A 19,589-nucleotide genomic window follows, 5' to 3' on the forward strand; every position below is an offset into this window, starting at 1 on the left:
ATTATAGCTGTATAACAGTGTCAGAACCTCCCGTCCAAAAAAGTGTAATTATACATTTCTTCCCGTTTAAAGAAGACATTTTCTGTTTCGGACTTTTGAATTTTGTACCAAGCATTCGCACACGTGACTTGCAAATACATTTTTAAAACCATTTAAAACTGTCTACCTTCAAACCGCCTGCTGTGTTCAGGTGGGCCAACCCACCCCACCTGAGTATAAATGAAGGACCTGATCCACTGGGCTCAGTTTCTCTTAAAGACATACACTCTGCTCCTGCTTTGGATCTCTGCACTTTTGCTACATCCAAGATGACCGAACAGTGGATGTAAGACTTCACGGGGGGGGTTCCACAGTTTGCTTGTGTTTCAGTTCAGTGAAACATTCTGCGGTGTCTGAAAAAGGATTTGATTTCTTTAATCACTATATTTGTTTACGCTAACTTGATTTTGTAAGTCTCAATTTTCCAAATTAAAACTTACATTGTATCTCAGTGGTGCGTAATTACGCACCCCTGCTACACGATACATTGTAAGTTTGCTCAAATTTCATCCCAGTTTCGGGTTTTTATAGCAGTTTCTAATGTTGAGTCATGGGTTAGGGTGTATTCTCATTGTTTGGGGTTATTTGTTGACTTTGGGGCTGTTTTGTCTTAGTTTGTGCGCATTTCTAACCGTCTGCGTATCTGTAGGATCAAGATGGTGGGTCAGGCTTTGGAGGAGCTGCTCGTGGAAGCTTATCACCAGAACTGCCTCAGAATCGGTGTAATTGAGTCCTACAAATACATGAAAGCGTTAGTATTTTAATTTTTACGTTTAAATATAGTTCAAATGCAGTAATTGATCTAATAGTGGAACAACGTGGCAATGGTGACATTAATGTCGTCCTGTTTCCCGCAGAAACCCGCACAGAGTCGTCCTGTGCGTCCTTGCCAGCGAAACAGAGGGTGACATTATGTTACAGATGAATCTAATCCAGCTAAAGGATATGTGCTACAAGAAGAACGTCAGCATCATGTGTTCGACAGACACGAGACGGCTGGCAGAGCTGGTGAACATGGATGACATCAACGGCAACGAGGCCTCGCGGGACCTGCACTGCATTCTGGTCACTGTAAGCCAAATTTCCATTTGTGCTGCTGCGCAGTTAACATGTTTGCCGATTATCTCTATTAAAATCGTTGTAATTTGTACACTTGGCTTCATGATAGGCTACTTCGAATAAGAAGCAAAGTGATGTGTTTTCCAGGAGTTTCACCGTCCTTCCTCGCTGTGTTTCGCAGGTCCCTCCAGTGAAGCCGCTTCCACGCCAGGCCCTGCAGATCCTCAGCAGCTTCTGCGAAGAAAGCCGACGGAGGGACTCGTCGGTGCATTGCCTTTCTTGTTACTACGTTTGTTCTTATCTCTACCCAAGCCGCAGTTGTTGTTGTTGTTGTTGTCGTTGCTGTAAATAAAAGTGAAGGATTTAATTCTTCAGCGTGTTCGTTGTTTCTGAATCCACGTTCTAAAGTTGCAAAGAGAAAAAAAATGGGGTAAAGGTGAAATCCTCAGTTTCAAACTTTCAATGTATTATTTTTAAAACGAGGGATTTACTGCCTCTTAAAGCGAAAACTGCACAAAGTCATATCTCTGCCAATGAAACGGATGCGCCAAAGCGTCCTGGGGCTGTCTTGATGAAAAATAAGAGAAAAACAAAAATTAAAATAAAACTAAAGCCAAATAAAGTTTATCATCTCGCTGTTTCATTTCATTGTCAGTGCTGTACAGAAATTTCACGACAACAAAATGCTTCAAGGCCAGATGACAAAAAATAATTAAACCAAACAGACTTCGGGCTATTCTCTGCTTGCAAATGTAACTAAAATAAATGTTTTAAGAAAATCTTTAGTTTTAGTTTTCATGTGATCTTGGAATTTTTATTGGCACTAAGTTTTTTTTGTCACCTTTGTCTAACTATCGCACACTTTCTCTGCCGACAGAGACAGACAAACCCACATCCCCTCATAACGAGCAAACTGAAACTGAACAAAAAAAAAAAAAAGACTGTGGACGCATTTCGGGTGCATGCCTGTAACAGCGACCCTGTTAGTAAATTTCACAGCTTCACCTTATCAGCGCCACTGATTAAGTCTTTAATCAATCAGGTGTTTTCCGCACGAGACCTTATTAGGGGCTTCATCAAGTTTAATGTTCTCATTCATTAAACACAATAGCCATGATTCAACTGAAACATTTCCTGGAGGTGTTTTCAGAAAACCCCAAAATCACTCAAAGACTGACATAAACTAACATAAAATGCCCCCACATCTTGTGTAAACTGGATTCCTTCACTTAATTGATCTTGTAATTTTATCTGATATTAACGTATTAATGTAATAAACACTGAATATGAAGATAAATACTTACAAGTGAAAGAAACTGCAGAGATTTAAAATCATAAATCTTATCTAAATACACAGTCCAGAGATTGAGTACAGAGCCCAGATATTTCTGGGGGTCTTATCCCTGCAGGGACAGTGAACACATGATGTCCTTAATGTTTGAGTGAATCAGCCTAAAGAAACAATCAATGCACTTTCAACCAGCTATCAGCTACAGCTCACAGCTTTCTGCATTGTTTTCACCTTAATCTCTGCGAGCCCTTCACGCGTCCACCGGAACACTTTTCGAATTCACCAAACAAAAGAGCAGAACCCGTTTAAACCCACTCACTGTGCGCATCTCCAAAAGGTCCATTCCAGGTCTACGTGACTTGATCAAAGAGGGAGAGGGCGCTTCCAGTCATGTTTGTCAAACATGCGTGATGTGAAGCATGACAGGAACAGAGACGCTGCACATACATTTGAAATATAGATATCAGAATATTATTTTGAATATTTTTGCGTGCCTCTTCTTGCAGTGGCTCATCCATAAAAAACAAAGCTAATATACAGCCTTATCTTGAGAGGTTATCCCTATGCTAAAATCATCTTCTCCAAAGTTTAATTATTATTTTTTAACGAGAAGGATTTAAGCAAACAAACTTGTGTGCAGAAAGAAGAGGAGGGAGACAGGGAGCGAAGTTTGAAAAGGGACGGGGGGTACAGCTGGCCAGTAACAGAGGGAGTGGTAAGGTGTGACGTCCCAGAGCAGGTATGAAAGTTTTGACCTGAAGAGACAGAGATTCGTCATTGCTCAATGACCACCGACTTGTCTCCGACTACTTCTTCTTCTTCTCTGGAATCCAGCAGCACACAGAAAAAGGTAAGATAGGCATGTTTGGTGCGTAATTACGCACTGACACAAGTTACATTTTGAATCCGGCTACAGTGCACTTTGATAAGCTTTTATGCCCTTGTTTAGAGCCTGTATTATACTTACTTTCCTTCGTGTTTCTGTAGATGGAGACCATCAGCCAGACTTTGGAACATGTATTGGTCACAGCTCATCATCAGAACTGTCTGACTGTGGGAGTTTATGAGTCTGCAAAATTCCTGAATGAGTAAGTATTAATGTAAAGCAATTCATTTGTACTGTCAGAATAATAGTGATTTTGACGCTATGTGGGGTTTATTATTCTCCTGTCCTACCCGCAGATACCCGGATGGCGCGGTGCTGTGTGTGCTGGCCCTTGATGAGGAGGATGAAGATGACGCTGCGCTGCAGATTCACTTCAAACTGCTGCAGGCTTTCTGCTACGACAATTACCTCGACATCCTGCGAGTGACGGGAATGAGGCGGCTCGCTCAGCTGCTAGAGGAAACCAGCAACAGAAGCGAATCCCGCGACCTGCATTGCATCTTGGTCACTGTAAGTCCAAACGCCTCATTCTGCTCCACTGCATTTGTCAAACTTTGCCAGTGTGGATCCCGACTTATTTTCTAGATAAACTCTGGTTAACATAAATATTCAACCATGCTTTGTTTTGCAGAACACTTCTGAACAGATTCTGCAGTGCGAGGCTCTTCAGCAGGTCGCCAGGTTCTGCGAGGAGAGCCGCCACAGGTACGAGTGTCTCCCCCACCTTGAGCTGCAGGACCGCTGACCTAAACTAGACCGCTGCAGAGCGGTTCGAATTAATGGAAACTGGCCCAAGTAGAGTAACGGGGTTTTGCTTTATCGGGAGTTCAGTTTGATCTGGTTCAGGACGGGAAGCTGAAGGCCACGAAGAGGTGTGTGAGAAAATGTCTAGACATGTGACCTGAGTGGACGGGTGGAAAACCGAGGAACTGCTCGTGAAACTCGAACAGCAGCCGGCAGAGGGTTCATCCAGACCCGTGTCAGATTTAATAGAGCAGTTGAGGACGATTTCGTTTTAAAACGCAATCATTTTGTTAAGCAGTGCATGCAAAATAAATTGCAGTTTATCAACTGAAAGAATGTGCTTCAGTATTCCCTACATTGCTCGTACATGATGGAATGTGGTCAGCTAACACAGTTTCACTCGTTCCCCTCTTTTTATTTTTCACTAATAAATCTAAAGTGTTTCATTCACATAATATTGTATAAAAAAATCACGTTGATGTTGATTAAACATCATTTTTGTAATTTACTGTCTGATGTCTAAATCTGTTGTCCGATGTTAATGAAGGCATCATACCCTTTTCTTCAATTCCACTGTGGGAGAGGTCGGTGTCATTTCTTTTCCAACACTAATTATATCTGTCTATCTTTATCCACCCTGAAGTTCCTGATTGTGTTTTAGTTCATTATTATCATAATTACGCCTGTCTTTACTAGATGCTGTGAACATGTGGTACGTGTGTGCCTTGAGGCGACTTTTGTTGTGATTTGGCGCTATATAAATAAAATTGAATTGAATTGAATATTAATGGAGCTGTTAATGCTAGATTGAACAGATAAGTCTTGCTAGCTTTTCTGCTTAGCTCTAGTCTTGCTAGAGATGCCGGACTAGAGCAGAGCAGATACTGAAGGACCCGTCCCATCCTGGCAACAAACTGTTCCAACTTCTGCAATCTGGTAGAAGGTTCCTCATCATCCGGGCAAGGACAGAGAGACTCAAGAGGAGCTTCTATCCCCAAGCCATCCGTGCCCTAAACACACACACCCGCCCTCTCACATCATCTATAATTGACTGAGACAGGACTCTTCCAGACACTCTAAACCCATGCAGGCACAATGTACATTTCAATTCCTTTAATTTTAAATATGTTTATATTGTCTATCCTGTAAAATAGTCAGATGTCTATTCATATTAATGTACAGAATTCACCTGCTTGCTGCTACTACTACTTCAGGTTGGCCATTCTTGTATTTTGCTCGTTTGTGTTGTTGTGTTGTTGTGTTTGCACATCTCTGTTGCTTGTGGGGCTCGCACACAAGAATTTCACTCGCATGTGCTGTGCCAGTGTGCCTGCACATGTGATGTGACAATAAAAGTGATTTGATTTGATTTGATTTGCACATTCACCCAGTGTATATACTATATATATAATGTTCTTCCTCTAACCCCCCCATCATTTTTGCACATGTCGAGGAGCGTGTCAGGCTATTTCACTGTGTGTTATACTTGTATAACTACGCATGTGACAAATAAAGAACCTTGAACCTAGCTTGGAAGTTGTAGTGGGTTGAGTTAACTCTTGGATGCGTGCAAAGACTTCACACGTGAGGAAGTTGCTTGCTCCAAGAAAACAGGAATCGCCCAACGTGGGGCTCGAACCCACGACCCTGAGATTAAGAGTCTCATGCTCTACCGACTGAGCTAGCCGGGCGGTGTAGAAGGAAAACGATAAACCCGTCTCGATGTGTGTGTGTGTGTGTGTGTACCGGAGCTTTCTTCACGTGCTAAAGTCAAGACTGCAAGACCATGACTTAAGAAGATGGGTTTGTAAAAAGAAAACTTCCACAGTTTTCTGCCGCTGGTGCTAAATATGCGGGGAAAAAACGGAAATAGAGGTCAGGTCAGTAACTTGGTCTAAGAATCGGTGTAAAATGGGACCGGAACATCCTGTCAATGCGTAATTACGAGTCATTGCAGAGATGGCACTCTCTGATAGGCATCTCCTTTATTTTACACACACTCTCTTTTTATTTATAAAAGAGAAAGCGCGTCTATCTGATTGGTCAAAAACTGTTGAGAAGGGACCGTGCTTTAGATTTAGCCCCCGGTGAGAGCGATTGTTTCTTTTCCTGGTTCACTCCCGCATTCCTGCACAAGTTGTGAACACACAACTCTCAAATCGTGTGAATCTATAACGTTTCTACTTTCATCCTGATGCTCGGTAGTGCAATTACCTATTAAAGTGAACTGAAATTAATTACTGTCCCCATACCATTTGCCAGCACAGGTCTTGTAAACAAAGGCAAAAACGAGGAAATACGCGTGCAGTCTTCTTCTGATGATTAGCTTCTGCAAAGGTAGCAAAAATCAGACGTAGGCGGACCACCTGTGAACATGGGGCAGAAAAAGCAGTTAAAACGAAAAAAACAAACTAATAATCAAACGTGATCTCCGCGTGCACAATGTGGGTTTGTCTGCAGCACCTCCAAGACCATAGTTACGTTTACAAAGCTAATCGCGTCAGTTCAGAGGATCTAGAATTGAAGAGTGGCAAGATCCTCAGTTTAAAGAAAAAAATGTGAAAAGGCTTTGACAGTTTTGTACCAGCAGCTACTGGAATTTCATCCTGGTGTAGACATATGAGTGAACAAAGGTGATTCGTTTTCTTTTTTCCCTTTTTTTTTTTTGTAATTTATCAGATTTGTGGGGTTGTAGTTAACGATGTTTCTGTAAAAAATTAATCTCTTCAGGTTTTATTGCACATTTGCTCATTTAGTTTCTAAGCATTTGACAATAAGCTGAATGATAAAGATCAGAGATGAGCTCCCAATATGCCCTGGCGCAGCATGGGGATGATATGCCACTAAGGTGGCAGAGAAAAGGACACTAAAAAAACTGCTGGACATTATGAACAATGCTGGGCATCCTCTGCACACGGCCATTAACAACCAGAAGAGTCTGTTCAGTGACAGGTTGCTTCTCCCCAAGACAAGAACTAACAGACTTAAAAACTCCTTTGTCCCACACGCCATCAGACTGTTTAACTCCTCTCTGGAGGGGAGAGGGAGGGGAAACAGGAGGACAAAGGAGGGGGGAACAACTAAGCTGTAGTGCCTCTTCACCTCACTGTGCAATACCTTTTGTGCAATACTTTTGTTAATAGTCAACGGTGCAATAGACTCAATACTTGAAATGTGCAATTCACTTGTATTTTTATTTATTTTCATTCCTATTTATTCTATTTATCCCCTTCGTGTATATATATATAACTCTGTAACTCTGTAACTTCTGTCGGTGCTGTGTTTTTGGAAACCGAATTTCCCAGAGGAGCCCACCCGAGGGATTAATAAAGTTTTATCTTATCTTATCTTATGATATGAGGGAAACAATGAAAGTAATGTACTTTATAATTAAAAAAACTGATTTATGTAGAAGTTCGTGACGTTAAAAAAAAAAACAAACAAGCAAAAAAAAAACAAACAAACGAAAAATGTGTTCTTAGATTTTTCCAGCTTCTTTATTAAAAGATTTATTTCCGGTCCCACATTTATTTTGAAATGCAGGACCGGAAGCTGTTTCGTTAACGCAGGTGCTGGCGCGTTTTTTTAAGGTTTGTGAAATGGTTGTATCTGTAACTATTTACAGCCATGACTGAACTGGCCGAAAACGGAGTCTGTCTGGTACGTGTTTATATTATTTATTTGTGTATTATGTGTATTTGCTATTTTAATGAACAAAACAGCCAGACGGCGACTAATAACAGTACAACAAACCTCAAAGGCAGCTAGCTAGCTACACCCCAAACCGAGGGCCTGAAGGGTTGAAGATATTTTATAATGTGCTGAGTTTAGCCTGTGTGCTGGAGTAGCTAACAGTTTTCTGTCCTCAGGAGGAGTCCGTGAAAGACCAAAGTTCTCTGGCAGAAGTTTTCAGGGATGCCCTGGAAATATCCCAAGTGGGTTTGAAAGTTAAATATCTACATTATTCCACAAGTGGCCTTCATTTCACATTGTGGGTCACATACAGCACACTTTAATCTTAAGCGGGCCAGACCAGTGAAACTCCCCTGTCACCGTACAGAATCTATAATTGCACATTTATTCCCAAAGATATCCTAATACGGGGGAAAAAATCACATTTTTTGTTTGTTTGTTTTTTTAACACAAAGCTGCACCAAACTGCAAAGACCACCCATTAAATTATATTCAAAGTTAAGGGTATGCAATGCATAATAATAAATGTGATAATTTTTTTACTGTAAATTTCTGGGTTACCTCTGCAGTTTCTGTCAGTTTAACTGAAAGATTTGTTCTTCAACTTGGTTATGTTTTTACAGTATATTTTATTGAGGGAAAAAAGAGAGATGTGGCAGAGATGAAGACCCAACTCAGGTTGAGCAGTTTTGAGTCAAAGTTAGAGAAGATTGGCTGATATGGTTTGGAAATGTGTAGAGCTGGGATAGTGAATATTTTGGACAAAGGATGTTGAATATGGAGCTACCAGGATGGAGGAAAATAGCAAAACCTCAGAGAAGATTGACTGACGTAGTGAAGGAGGACACACACAGCGGGATATTGGGGATAGAGTGAGATGGAGGCAGATAATCTGCTGTGGTGACCCCTAAAGGGAGCGTCCAAATTAAAAGAAGACATTTGTTCAGCGTAACAGGCATTTCTGTTTTTAAGGATGTTACTTTCCAAAGAAATGGCACAAAGGAAAACAGAATCTGAGTATCTGAGCCAAAAGTTAAATGCTTTGTGCTTTAAATTGTAAATAAATAGACATTTCCACCATAACCAGTGGATAACTGCTTTATGAAGGTGACTAGAATGCGGTAAAATGGTCTTTTTCCAGCTTTTATAATACTGTGGCTTCCATGTCATAGTAAAAATTGTACAAATTTTGGATAAGGTGTGTGTGTGTGTGTATACACAGGATGTGACTTTGACAGGGCTTGAAGCCTCAGAGGATGCAGACAGCAGAGAGGAGCCAGAACATGGGGCTGGACAGAATGACGGACAGAAGGCCTGTCCATCTTCAGCTGACTCTGCTGATCCTGAGTCAAAGGTAATGACCTCACAGACAGGTGAGGGCTAATCTGCAGAAGCAGTTTTTAAGTGTAGCCCAGAGCTTCGGAGCAGATACGTGGGACTTTGCTGCACTCTGCAGACAGAGATCAAGAACTGCAGAGAAGTTGAGAGAACTACAAGTTTGTGAGCTTATAATTTTGTCACTTAAATTACTGTCTCAGAATTTGTTCTGTCTTTTCATAACTTGATGCAGGATCAACTAACAAACTACTCCCTGACCAATTAAAATAAAAAATTAAGTAAACACACCTATTGCTATTTTGGTGATTTCAATAAATAATATGTTGTGCAAAAAAACCCCTGTTATGTCTCACAGTGGGTCGTGGGAGCTCAGTGTCGGGCAGTGTGGTCTGTAGATGGGAAGGAGTATCCAGCAACTGTGGTGTCTGTGGATGGCAACAACTGCAGAGTTCATTTCACTGGCTATGGCAATGAGGAGGACATGGAACTGAGTGCGCTTAAGAGTCCTAATGCTACACCACAAATGGAGAACTCACATGCTCAGGTTAATGCACTTTAACATATTATGGCAATATTTAATGGGTTAAAGTGCAAGTCAGTGGTTGTTCTTGACTCCTCAGCTGTAAAAAGCTGATGGGGTATTGACCTTGATCTCTATGTCAGAGTGAGTTTTCTGAAAGTCTTGTTGAGGGGTATCACTGGCAGTTGTCAGTATTTTTAAAATCATCGTTTAAAAATTCTTTCGATACCTGCTTATTAGTTATTTGAGAAGAACAACTAAAGGCACATGGTAACAGCTGAGGAAGCTCTGCTTGGCTGTGGTATGTAGTCAAAAGATCAATCGGAAAAAATGTCTTAATTCAGTTTTGTTAAGCAACACATTCAGAGTGAAGAATGATTCATCATAGTTTGTGTGTTAACTTTCCTTAAATACTTCATCAAATATTGTCAGTATCTGTTGCTGTTGTTGTGATGATGATAATAGTAATAATAATAAATATTAAAAATATTAAGCAGTAAGTGGTTCCTCACTATTGACTGTTCCTTCCGTCGTCCTATGGTCACAATAACCCAGTGTAATGGGTGGGAAATATTATTATTGCATAAAGTGATACTCATCGTGTCTTGGGGACATCTGTTATGTCAGCTGATTGTGTCAAACACTCTGTGCACCCAACCCAATGAGGAATCAAATTTAGGGTTCAGCATCAACCTCACGTTGTTGGCTTGGCAAACCAACAGAGCATCTAATTCAAGCACCCTCTCCTCACAGTCCTCAAGACATCTGTAATTTATTAGTTCTCTGCAAACACCAGCTTTGCAAGTAACAATAAAGAGCCACTTACTGCTTAAGAGTGAAAGTGGACAGTTTTCCTTGTTTTCCTTCTGTTTTTCCTGAAACATAAAATGTATTGCTGCAGTCAGGACCAACACAAGAGTGACCATAAACTGCTTTTTAGTTTCCTTGTTTTCCGTTGACTTATTGGTTCTGTGACTAGGTAGCTAACATAAACTATCGACTACAGACAATCAGCCAATCTAGTGATGCCATTTAGGCAGGATGGTGGTATACATGCTTTAAGTATCATAACCTAAAACACTTTTTTTTTTTTTAATTTTGCTTCATGAACAGCGTTAAATCTGCGAGTTTTTTAGAGTAGTGCTGGTGTAAATTTAGCTTAATAAAAGTAGTTTTTTGTATCCACTTGATTGAATACAGAAAACCAGTTGGAATCACAATATACATCAAAGTACATCATTTTTTAATGGTAAACGGCCTGTATTTGTATAGCGCTTTACTAGTCCCTAAGGACCCCAAAGCGCTTTACACTACATCCAGTCATACACCCATTCACACACTGGTGATGGCAGCTACATTGTAGCCACAGCCACCCTGGGGTGCACTGACAGAGGCGAGGCTGCCGGACACTGGCGCCACCGGGCCCTCTGACCACCACCAGTAGGCAACGGGGGAAGTGTCTTGCCCAAGGACACAAACACCGAAACTGTCCAAGCCGGGGCTCGAACCGGCAACCTTCCGATTACAAGGCGAACTCCCAACTCTTGAGCCACGATCGCCCTGAAAATGTAAATCTGTATTCAGTAACTGGTTATATGTGTTTCAGGACTGGAAGCCTGGTTCTCAATGTCGGGCGGTGTATTCAGAGGATGGTTTGTTTTATCCTGCTGTGGTTCTGTGGGTAAAAGGTCAGCGCTGCCGCATTCGCTTTGATGACTACAACAATGAGGAGGAGCAAGATGTTAACTGCCTGCTGAGTCCCGATGAGCTCTATGGACCCAGCAGAGCCGCCACAATCAAGGTAGAGACCCACACCAGGCTCTGAGTGATGGGGAAATGTCTATAAAGAGTCTAGACAGTATTGACAAGTGAGACAGTCTAGATAAGATAAGATAACCTTTATTAGTCCCACACGTGGGAAATTTGTTTGTCTAAGAACCTTTCCTGGTCCAGATCACAGGTTAATACTAGAGATGGACCGATCCGATATTACGTGTCGGTATCGGTCCGATACTGACCTAAATTACTGGATCGGATATCGGAGAGAAATAAAAAATGTAATCCGATCCATTAAATATCACAAGAGCACCTCACAAAACTTGCGACATGGCATAACTCTGCTCATAACCGTAGCACGTCGGAGCAGTGTGGTCACGTGATAGAGCGGCTGTGGCGTGCGAGACCTGTTGTCTGGTTGAGCATTTGGAGCTTCGCTACCAACCCGGCATTTCATCTCCGACAAAGTGATCCCAGAGAGAAGTTAAGCAAGTGTGTAAGTTCATCTCTGAATGTTTGTAAAGCATTCCAGCGTTAAGCTTAACAACCGATATATGGAGCGACTGCCCCCCCCTCCCTGATCAATGATCAGCTGATCGGCTTTTCTGTCGCGAGTCCGTCTCTCTGGTTTGTTTTTGGTCCACTTTGCAGCAGAAAGAGGAAACCAGCGGCTGAACAACAGCAGCACGTTTAAGCTTGATCAGCTGTTGTTAGAATGTATTTAATATTACTTTCTACACCAGGATCTTTTTCTACGTAGCTGACGGCTGTAACTGTGCAGGGGCGGATCTAGCAAAGTTTAGCCAGGGGGGCCGAGAGGGCATGAACAGGGAAAAGGGGGCACAAAGACATACTTTTCTTTCTTATTCTCATTTAAAATGTCGAGCTTTTAATAAATAATTATCTGACACCCAAAGTTTTAATTTGATGTAAAATGTATAGAAGTCCATTACTGTATATACTAACTGTTAAGTCTAATATATATACCCTAGTAAGCTATAGTACTTCTTCCTTTGGGAAGGTACCATCTGTGCAGTCTGCAGTTCTGTTGAAGAAAGATGTTGAATCTATTTAATTATTGTGGAAAAAGAATTGATTTCTGTGCATTTTTTTTCACACTGCATCAAATTAAAGTTGATTACGTCGATTAAGCATCATGAGGTGGCGCGAAAAAATGTTTTGTTGTAGCGAAGCGGCAGTCTCAGTCAGCTCAACATTGCAGTTCCCTTAAAGATAACTTGAGGTTGGCTCTCGCTGTCTCTGCTTGAGTTTAGTGAAATTCTGGTATTATTTTTGTACGTTGTTTAGCTCTGATCGGCAGTTATCTGCACCTGTGCAGTATAGGTGGATATAACATGCTAATCAAGCTAGTCACCGAAGCTGTGATGTCTACCTTTTATATGTGATCTATGTTCAGGATGAAAGAAAGTGTTCAGGACTTTTCAAAGCAGTAGAGAGAGAAACAATAGTAACAAAAAATCATTTAGATTTATGGACCAACATTGTGTGCATTTTTAAAAAATAACTGAACCACTGCACGAATATGAAAGCAGTTAAACTAAAATAATAAAAAACAAAATACATTTCTTTATTAAAGGACTCTTTTAATTAGATGTAGCTCACTTCTGATCCTCCCTGCTGTCTGATGAGGGCAGAATCTCACCTCTTTGATGTGGCCTAAAAGCTTTTCTCATCATTGATATGAAGTGGAGGCGCAGTCTTTCTGTTTTAACTATTCAAAATGATGTTTTTGGGTTGTTTTGTTTGTTCTGCTCTCTTTTGTGTTTTTAATTTCATTGATCGGTGTCTTTATGCCCCATAAAGAAAAAAAGGTGTTGTGTTGTTCTCCTGTAGGCCAGCAACTGGAGGTCCAATTTAACAAGCAGGCGGAGAAGTAGGGAGAACCAAGGAGAACGAGGAGCAGAGAGGAGGTCTGCAGGGAAAGATGATCAGAACTACTCCAGAGTGAGTCTCCATTTGTGGTCAAGAATCTAAATAGTGATTCATGGGTGAGTGATCAAAACATTAGAGCCTTCAAGAGGTTTATAAAAGCCTAAAAAGTTGATTCTGTTCATCTGGATGTTTTCAGTTTGAGAAACGTTTCGTCATCATCAGGTGACGTCTTCAGTCTCAGCTGACTGCAGGTTTCAATCTTATAAACAGCACATTTGCATAATGACTGAAACCAGCCCACTGAAGGAACAATGGGCTGGGAGGGCAGTTCCTTAATCTTAATTATGCAAATTCTAATGACCACTGATCAATGGCCATGAGTCCCATTCACAGAGAGTTGGGGAATGGTGACAGATGTACCCTTAGGCCCCTCCTCGATTCAGAGATGGTCTTTCCCTTTTCACGTAAATGGCCTCCTTGACTCCGCCCTCAAACCAGCGTTCCTCCCTGTCCAGGATGTTACATCCTCATCATTGAAAGAGTGTCCACTGGCCTGTAGGTGTAAACAGACTGCAGAGTCCTGGCCTGACGAGGTGGCTCTGCTGTGTTGTACCATCTGCTTAGCCAGAGGTTGTTTGGTTTCCCCGATGTATAAATCCTGCCAATCCTCCTGGCACAGCGTACACTATGCTACTCTGTTTGTTTCGGGGACCCGATTGTTGGAGTGGACCAATTTTTGGCGCAGCGTGAGACTCTGTGTTTAGAAAAAAATACGTCTCAACTATTGTGATACTTCTGACACGTACGGGGTAGTGCTGGGCCATATCATACTGTTCACGGTAATAGCGGTATAATGTTGGGCAACAATAAGAAAATGAAATATCACGATAGAATATGGGTAAAACACGCATGCGCAGTGCCTTTGTTTTCATACGCACATGGCGGCGGCGGGGAATGAGAAGGGCGAGAGCGGATCGTTGAATGAAACGGATGAACCAGAACTGGTTCTGGTTCAGAACGTACTGTGCTTCAACATAATGTTACCGTATTGTGTGTGTATAACCTCTTTTTAAGTGTTGTGGACATTATACATGGTTATGCTGAGGATATGTCGGCCAGTTTCCACTGGAAACGCCTTTTGGTTAAACTGTCAGCGAGGAATTTGCATTTGCACTGTTAAATTTTTATATAACTTTAATGCAAAAAACAGCTGCTTGTTTAAGTGAAAATACATTGATGGGATTTTTTGCACTAATAAAGTTGTGGAGTTGTAAAGTATTTTGTCTCGTGTCAATTATATCGTCAGTTATATCGTTATCATAAATTTTCAAATGTATGTTGTGATAAATATTTTTGGTCACATTGCCCTGCTCTAGTACGGGATCACTGCTGTTTTTCGCTTAAGCTGTGATTGTGATTTTTATCAGTTACGTTATTCAGCTCCTGCTCAAACTGTACGATTGACTCGCAGGGGTGAGAAGTTCGTAGGTCTCACACTGTGCGTCCATAACATGAAGCTTAAAACACAAAATCTGTCTCTCCCTCTCTGTCTTTCACTCACACAGACACCAACATCAACTTTGCTAATGAAAAACATTGATCAGGCAGCTGTGATTGAGCAGCAAAGTCCATCCAACTATTTTCACGGTTGTTGTGGTCGTGATAATTTTGTGAGGCCATCGAAAATGCTCGGATGAGCCAAAGTTCTACAAGTTGTGCCTCCATCGCTTGTGTCCAGATCACACGCTGCGCTGCCGTGCTGCTCCGACTTTTCAGGATTTCAGACAGGTTTGATTTTCTTACGACCAAACGATTGATGATCGGGAGCTGGTCGTGAGGTGTTAATCGCTTCTCGTTACCCCGTGTATACGAAACACGACACACGATTAAGGCCAAACTCGGGCCGATCCCCAAAACGGTCGCACGACTGAAAAATCGGCTCAAAATGGGCCAAAAATCACACAGTGTGAGCCCAGCATTAGGCTGCGCTTCTCCTTCTTTCCTGGATCGGCTGGAGCTTTCTTTAGGCAAAGAACATTTCCAGCTGGGACAACCACCTTTACTCAGGACCTTCTTGGTGTGATCTGGGCTTTGATCAGTGGTTGTTGATCAATGGTCATGAGAATTTGCATATTAATGATTAAGGAACTGACCTCCCAGCCCATTGTTCCTTCAGTGGGCTGGTTTCAGTCATTATGCAAATGTCCTGTTTATAAGATTGAAGACTGAAGACGTCACCTGGATGATGACGAAACGTTTCTCAAACTGAAAACATCCAGATAACAAAATCAACTTTTGGGATTTACTTACCTGGATGACATCAGTATGCATCAAGACACTAGCACTACTGATGTTATCCTGAAACTGCAGACTAAGCAACCAAGATCATAACTAGTTTCTACTTCTAACTTAAAAAGTCATATAACCAATCATTTAAATGCCGGTTGGATTACTGATCACACTGTTCACTTTGATGTCAATTCAGCAAAGTTTAATAGATACACTACAAGTGTTTTCACTCAGTATAGCCTAATTTATTTATAATTTGTCTCATAGCTAGTATCTACTTTACAGAAAAGATTCCTCTGATATTTTGTGTTTTTTGTCTTGTGTTTTTGCAGGATAAGGAGAGACCTGGTGATCAGCGCAAAGTGGAGAAAGAAGCTGAGGAGAAGAAAGAAAGCCAGCAGACAGTAGGAGCAGAAAAGACAAGCAGTCACAGCTTCCGTCCTTTTCCTCCTCCTCCTCATTTGGGCTCAGAGGTAAACCTACATTTATTCAAATTATGAGATTTTTTTCTTTCTTGAAAAATAAAAATAAATCCCAAATAAGTCCAGATGTTTTTAAATGCTCTGATTTTTCTCTAATGTCTCCGTCTTTGTTTTATAAACCTGTCTGTAGGAACTAGCAAAAGACTCAACAGCACCATCTGGTGACTAAAAAAGGAAGTGATTTTAATTTAGTACCGCAAAGTTAAATTTATAATAGCAATTTAAATAATAATATAGCAATATTTTGTCTCTGTGCGTTAACACAACATGGATACACAAAACATTGCAATGCTGTGCTGTATCCATTTTTTCTGCCATTTCTAATCGTTATCTGCTTAATGTGGACGTTGTTCACGTTTTCTTTTTCAGTGACACATGGAAATCAAATTCTCTTTACTTTGGATCAAGTTAATGTTTATCAATGTTGTTTTTAATGTAATAATAATGTTTCCTGTGCCGGTGTCTCCCTCGTCAGGATCGTGTGTCCTTCCTGGCTCCACCCCCTTTTCCTCCTCCTCCTCCCTCGTGGATGTTTGGTGGGAAAGAGTCTGATGGCTCTCCTGGCACTGATTCCACATCCAGCATGTTGATGTTGTGGTACATGTGTGGCTTCCACACGGGCAGCTTCATGGTCAGTAGCAGGTTATTAGACAGTGTCCCGATTCGTTGATGTTGGGCTGTATAAAGGGCTGTACACGCCCTGTATGCGTAAACAGAGTATATTATCATGCATCATGACAGTTAGCTGCAACACCTTTTATGGTATTGAAGTTTATACTTCACTAACGGTTCCAACGCTCTTTCACCCCCAGCTGTTTCCTGTTGTTCTCGTTATGGGGCCCATGGTCGTATATCACACGTCCTGAGGACATATGAAGAGTATAAAAAGCTCTTTATGAATGAATATGACCTGATAAATCACAAAATGTGTGACTGCCATTTAAACAAAACAAGTTGACAATTGCGACAAAAAATAATACATCTTCATCCATGTCTGTTGTCTTCATATATGAGGTATCTCTGAAGTACGCAGCACTTGAGAGGTCACGTGTTTTATCCAAACCATGTGACCAGTTGGTTTGATGGTACAGTTGTAATGAACTGCCAGTTAAGGGTATCACTGGATGTAGTGTTAGGGGAGGTTATAATAAACCTTAAAAAGTTGACCTCTGGTAATATTTTGCATATTAATCTCACAACTGCAGCTCATTGTGCTGAAATTATATAAAATCTGTTCCTTCAGAACAGCCAAACATAAATGGTGGATCTTACTTGACGTCACCTACTTTTTAGCCTGAAGTGACAATATCAAGACAAGTGGGTGGAGTTCCTCGTTAGCAAGCTTCATCCATAAACTGTTTGGCATTAAGTGAGTAACAGACAGTATAATGGTCCATTCACTGAAACACTGGAACAGTTAATCCTGAAAGCTGCGTTAGTTGTCAGATAATTGCATCAGAAATGCTACAAAGTCACCAGCAGCACAAACATGACCTGAGGTGAAGCCCAGTAGATGCTAGCTAGTAGAAAGCATCATGTGTTAGATGAATTATAGCAGCGGTCTCCAACCTTTTTTGCGCCACGGACCGGTTTATGCCCGACAATATTTTCATGGACCGGCCTTTAAGGTGTCGCGGATAAATACAACAAAATAAAACTAGTACCGGTACCGAAAAACAGAAGATTTATTCATAACACACGTGAAAAGACCCAGGAAAACAGAGTAAACGATAAAAACGATAACAAAATAACGCTGAAAACCGATAAAAACCCTGAAAACCAGACATTTCACACCTGAGCCTCAACTCTCGCGGCCCGGTACCAAACGACTCACGGACCGGTCCGAGGCCCGGGGGTTGGGGACCGCTGAATTATAGAACGTAGAGATGTATTAAAAAAAACAGTAAATGATACTGATTGCATTGAAATGTAACTGAGTAGTGAACACTGTAAGAGCTGGGGGTGACACTCAGGACTTTGCTTGTGTCATTAAATTAATTTTTTGTAGCTCAGTTATAAATATAAGAATGTGACACTTGCTTTTAAACTTATGTGTCGTGAATTTGTTTCAGGCTCAGCAGATGTTCAAGCCGGCCTCCAGAGACTGAGGTGAGAATCCACACTGAACATGTGCGCAGACTCAGACAGGCAGGAATAGAATGTCGTGATAATGCGCTTCACACAAAGGCATCACAGGAAAACATGTCAGTGTATATATAAAAAGTTTTTTAAGGTATATTTATGCCATGGAGTGTATACATAGCTTCATAGAGTAGTGGTTTACACTTTTGTAACGTGAAAGATCTCCAGTTTGAGTTTATTATATTTGTTTTCTATAACCAAAACTTCTATCTGGTCTTTAAGTGATGACGTGATGAACCCTTTCAGGTCCAAACTACTCTGTGTTTATTAAGGCTGTTGTGTTTTTAACATGTTTTAATGTTTTGTATCTTGTTCTGTTTAATCTCAACAAGCCCGTAAAAACAGTCAGTGATCACTGTCGGCCTCTCTCGGTTTTAATCATCACTGTTCATTTTACAGCTCAGTGTTTAAACCCTTACGATGTAGCTGCAGCCCAGCAGCAGTATATTAATGACTAACCTCGTATTGTGGATGGATTATCTCAGTTGTTCTCCTGCTGAAGTTTGGTCCGTTTACAGCATCCTGCCATGCCATTACATTTGTCTCTAACCATCAGGAACCCTCACGTTAACTTTTATCCAGTGGAAGAAAGTTAGCTTCATCCTTCAGCTTCACTGTTTATGCTAACATAGCTGTGTGGCTAGCAATCACGTAGCACATCATTATATACCAGCTAGCCCAACTTCAGTAACCCTACAAACGTCACTGCTGTTTAGTTTTCTGTCTTCATTTATGTTGGAAGTGATAGCAGAGCTGTACGTTTGAATTTATTCAGAAACCTCTCAGTCAGAACATGCTATATCATGCTTAGGTGGAAGCTAGCGAGCTAACTTCCTGCTAACTTCTAACTTTGTTAAATGTAATCAGTTCTATTTTCATGGATGCCTGGATGTTAAACTTCATTGTTACACCTGGTAAAGCAGCAACGCTGATCATTTTATTAAAGATGAAAGAATTTAGGCAGTTTGTAACTCTCAGTGATGCTGCAGTGTTCGTTTGACTTTATAACCTGCAGCAGAGTTTGGGCCTGACACAGCTGATGACGTCAGACTTAAAGACCAGATGGACGTTATTTTTCTGTCATTTAATTGTTCATCGGTCACTTAATTCCTCTGTTTAGCCTAAATGGCCATTGAGGAGGTCTTTATAAATAGGAAAAGCTTTAAAAGTCCCAACATTGGCTCAGATGACAGTTGCAAGTTATGGACCAGAGGCCTGTATTATAAGCATAATTTTGGCTTATTGGGGTTAACCCTGGGTGTTTTGTACTGTGAAGGTGGTTCACGTCTTACTGGGGTAAATCATCTTGGAAACGTATGCTATAGGCCTGTGGAGCAGGTTAGGTTCCAGATTAGAGGTAAGCAGATATGAAATCACGGCCTGCTGACCAATCGATTATCCAGATAATGGTGTCACTGTTCCTGGAAGATCTCTCTC

At 41.1% G+C, this 19,589-nt stretch overlaps 3 protein-coding genes and 1 non-coding gene across 4 annotated transcripts; 3 read left to right on the plus strand and 1 right to left on the minus strand.

Annotated features, from left to right (window-relative positions):
- Nucleotides 1-308: 308 nt before the first annotated feature.
- Nucleotides 309-1,450, plus strand: LOC146618046 (growth arrest and DNA damage-inducible protein GADD45 gamma-like). The gene is made up of 4 exons (XM_085371910.1): nucleotides 309-325; nucleotides 689-790; nucleotides 897-1,110; nucleotides 1,280-1,450. Exons 1-4 carry the CDS (start codon nucleotides 309-311, stop codon nucleotides 1,448-1,450), a joined length of 504 nt encoding a protein of 167 aa, XP_085228036.1.
- Nucleotides 1,451-3,224: 1,774 nt separating this feature from the next.
- Nucleotides 3,225-4,020, plus strand: LOC146618047 (growth arrest and DNA damage-inducible protein GADD45 beta-like). The gene is made up of 4 exons (XM_085371843.1): nucleotides 3,225-3,239; nucleotides 3,377-3,477; nucleotides 3,572-3,785; nucleotides 3,907-4,020. The coding sequence occupies exons 2-4, from the start codon at nucleotides 3,377-3,379 to the stop codon at nucleotides 4,018-4,020; spliced, it is 429 nt and encodes a 142-aa protein (XP_085227969.1). The 5' UTR covers nucleotides 3,225-3,239.
- A 1,617-nt stretch (nucleotides 4,021-5,637) lies between these two features.
- trnak-cuu (transfer RNA lysine (anticodon CUU)) lies at nucleotides 5,638-5,710 on the minus strand. Its single transcript has one exon. It is a non-coding gene; the product is annotated as a tRNA-Lys (tRNA).
- A 1,936-nt stretch (nucleotides 5,711-7,646) lies between these two features.
- LOC146618049 (uncharacterized) lies at nucleotides 7,647-18,118 on the plus strand. The gene is made up of 9 exons (XM_085373660.1): nucleotides 7,647-7,679; nucleotides 7,889-7,954; nucleotides 8,935-9,066; nucleotides 9,406-9,594; nucleotides 11,177-11,371; nucleotides 13,201-13,311; nucleotides 15,861-16,001; nucleotides 16,486-16,641; nucleotides 18,083-18,118. The coding sequence occupies exons 1-9, from the start codon at nucleotides 7,647-7,649 to the stop codon at nucleotides 18,116-18,118; spliced, it is 1,059 nt and encodes a 352-aa protein (XP_085229786.1).
- Nucleotides 18,119-19,589: the final 1,471 nt, after the last annotated feature.

The sequence above is a fragment of the Diplotaxodon limnothrissa genome, linkage group LG15 (genome assembly GCF_057381915.1).
Source record: "Diplotaxodon limnothrissa isolate DT_005_m linkage group LG15, D_limnothrissa_male_GT1.1, whole genome shotgun sequence".
Taxonomy (NCBI): domain Eukaryota; kingdom Metazoa; phylum Chordata; class Actinopteri; order Cichliformes; family Cichlidae; genus Diplotaxodon; species Diplotaxodon limnothrissa.

What these genes read in the sequence shown, in the direction of transcription:
- LOC146618046 (XM_085371910.1), top strand. An exon ending in TCCTACAAATACATGAAAGC is followed by an intron (nt 791 to 896) that starts GTTAGTATTTTA and finishes TGTTTCCCGCAG; the next exon opens with AAACCCGCACAGAGTCGTCC. An exon ending in TGCACTGCATTCTGGTCACT is followed by an intron (nt 1,111 to 1,279) that starts GTAAGCCAAATT and finishes TGTGTTTCGCAG; the next exon opens with GTCCCTCCAGTGAAGCCGCT.
- LOC146618047 (XM_085371843.1), top strand. Translation starts at nt 3,377, where the DNA reads ATGGAGACCATCAGCCAGACTTTGGAACATGTATTGGTCACAGCTCAT. An exon ending in TCTGCAAAATTCCTGAATGA is followed by an intron (nt 3,478 to 3,571) that starts GTAAGTATTAAT and finishes TCCTACCCGCAG; the next exon opens with ATACCCGGATGGCGCGGTGC. An exon ending in TGCATTGCATCTTGGTCACT is followed by an intron (nt 3,786 to 3,906) that starts GTAAGTCCAAAC and finishes TTTGTTTTGCAG; the next exon opens with AACACTTCTGAACAGATTCT.
- LOC146618049 (XM_085373660.1), top strand. Translation starts at nt 7,647, where the DNA reads ATGACTGAACTGGCCGAAAACGGAGTCTGTCTG. An exon ending in GCAGAGCCGCCACAATCAAG is followed by an intron (nt 11,372 to 13,200) that starts GTAGAGACCCAC and finishes GTTCTCCTGTAG; the next exon opens with GCCAGCAACTGGAGGTCCAA. An exon ending in CTCCTCATTTGGGCTCAGAG is followed by an intron (nt 16,002 to 16,485) that starts GTAAACCTACAT and finishes CTCCCTCGTCAG; the next exon opens with GATCGTGTGTCCTTCCTGGC.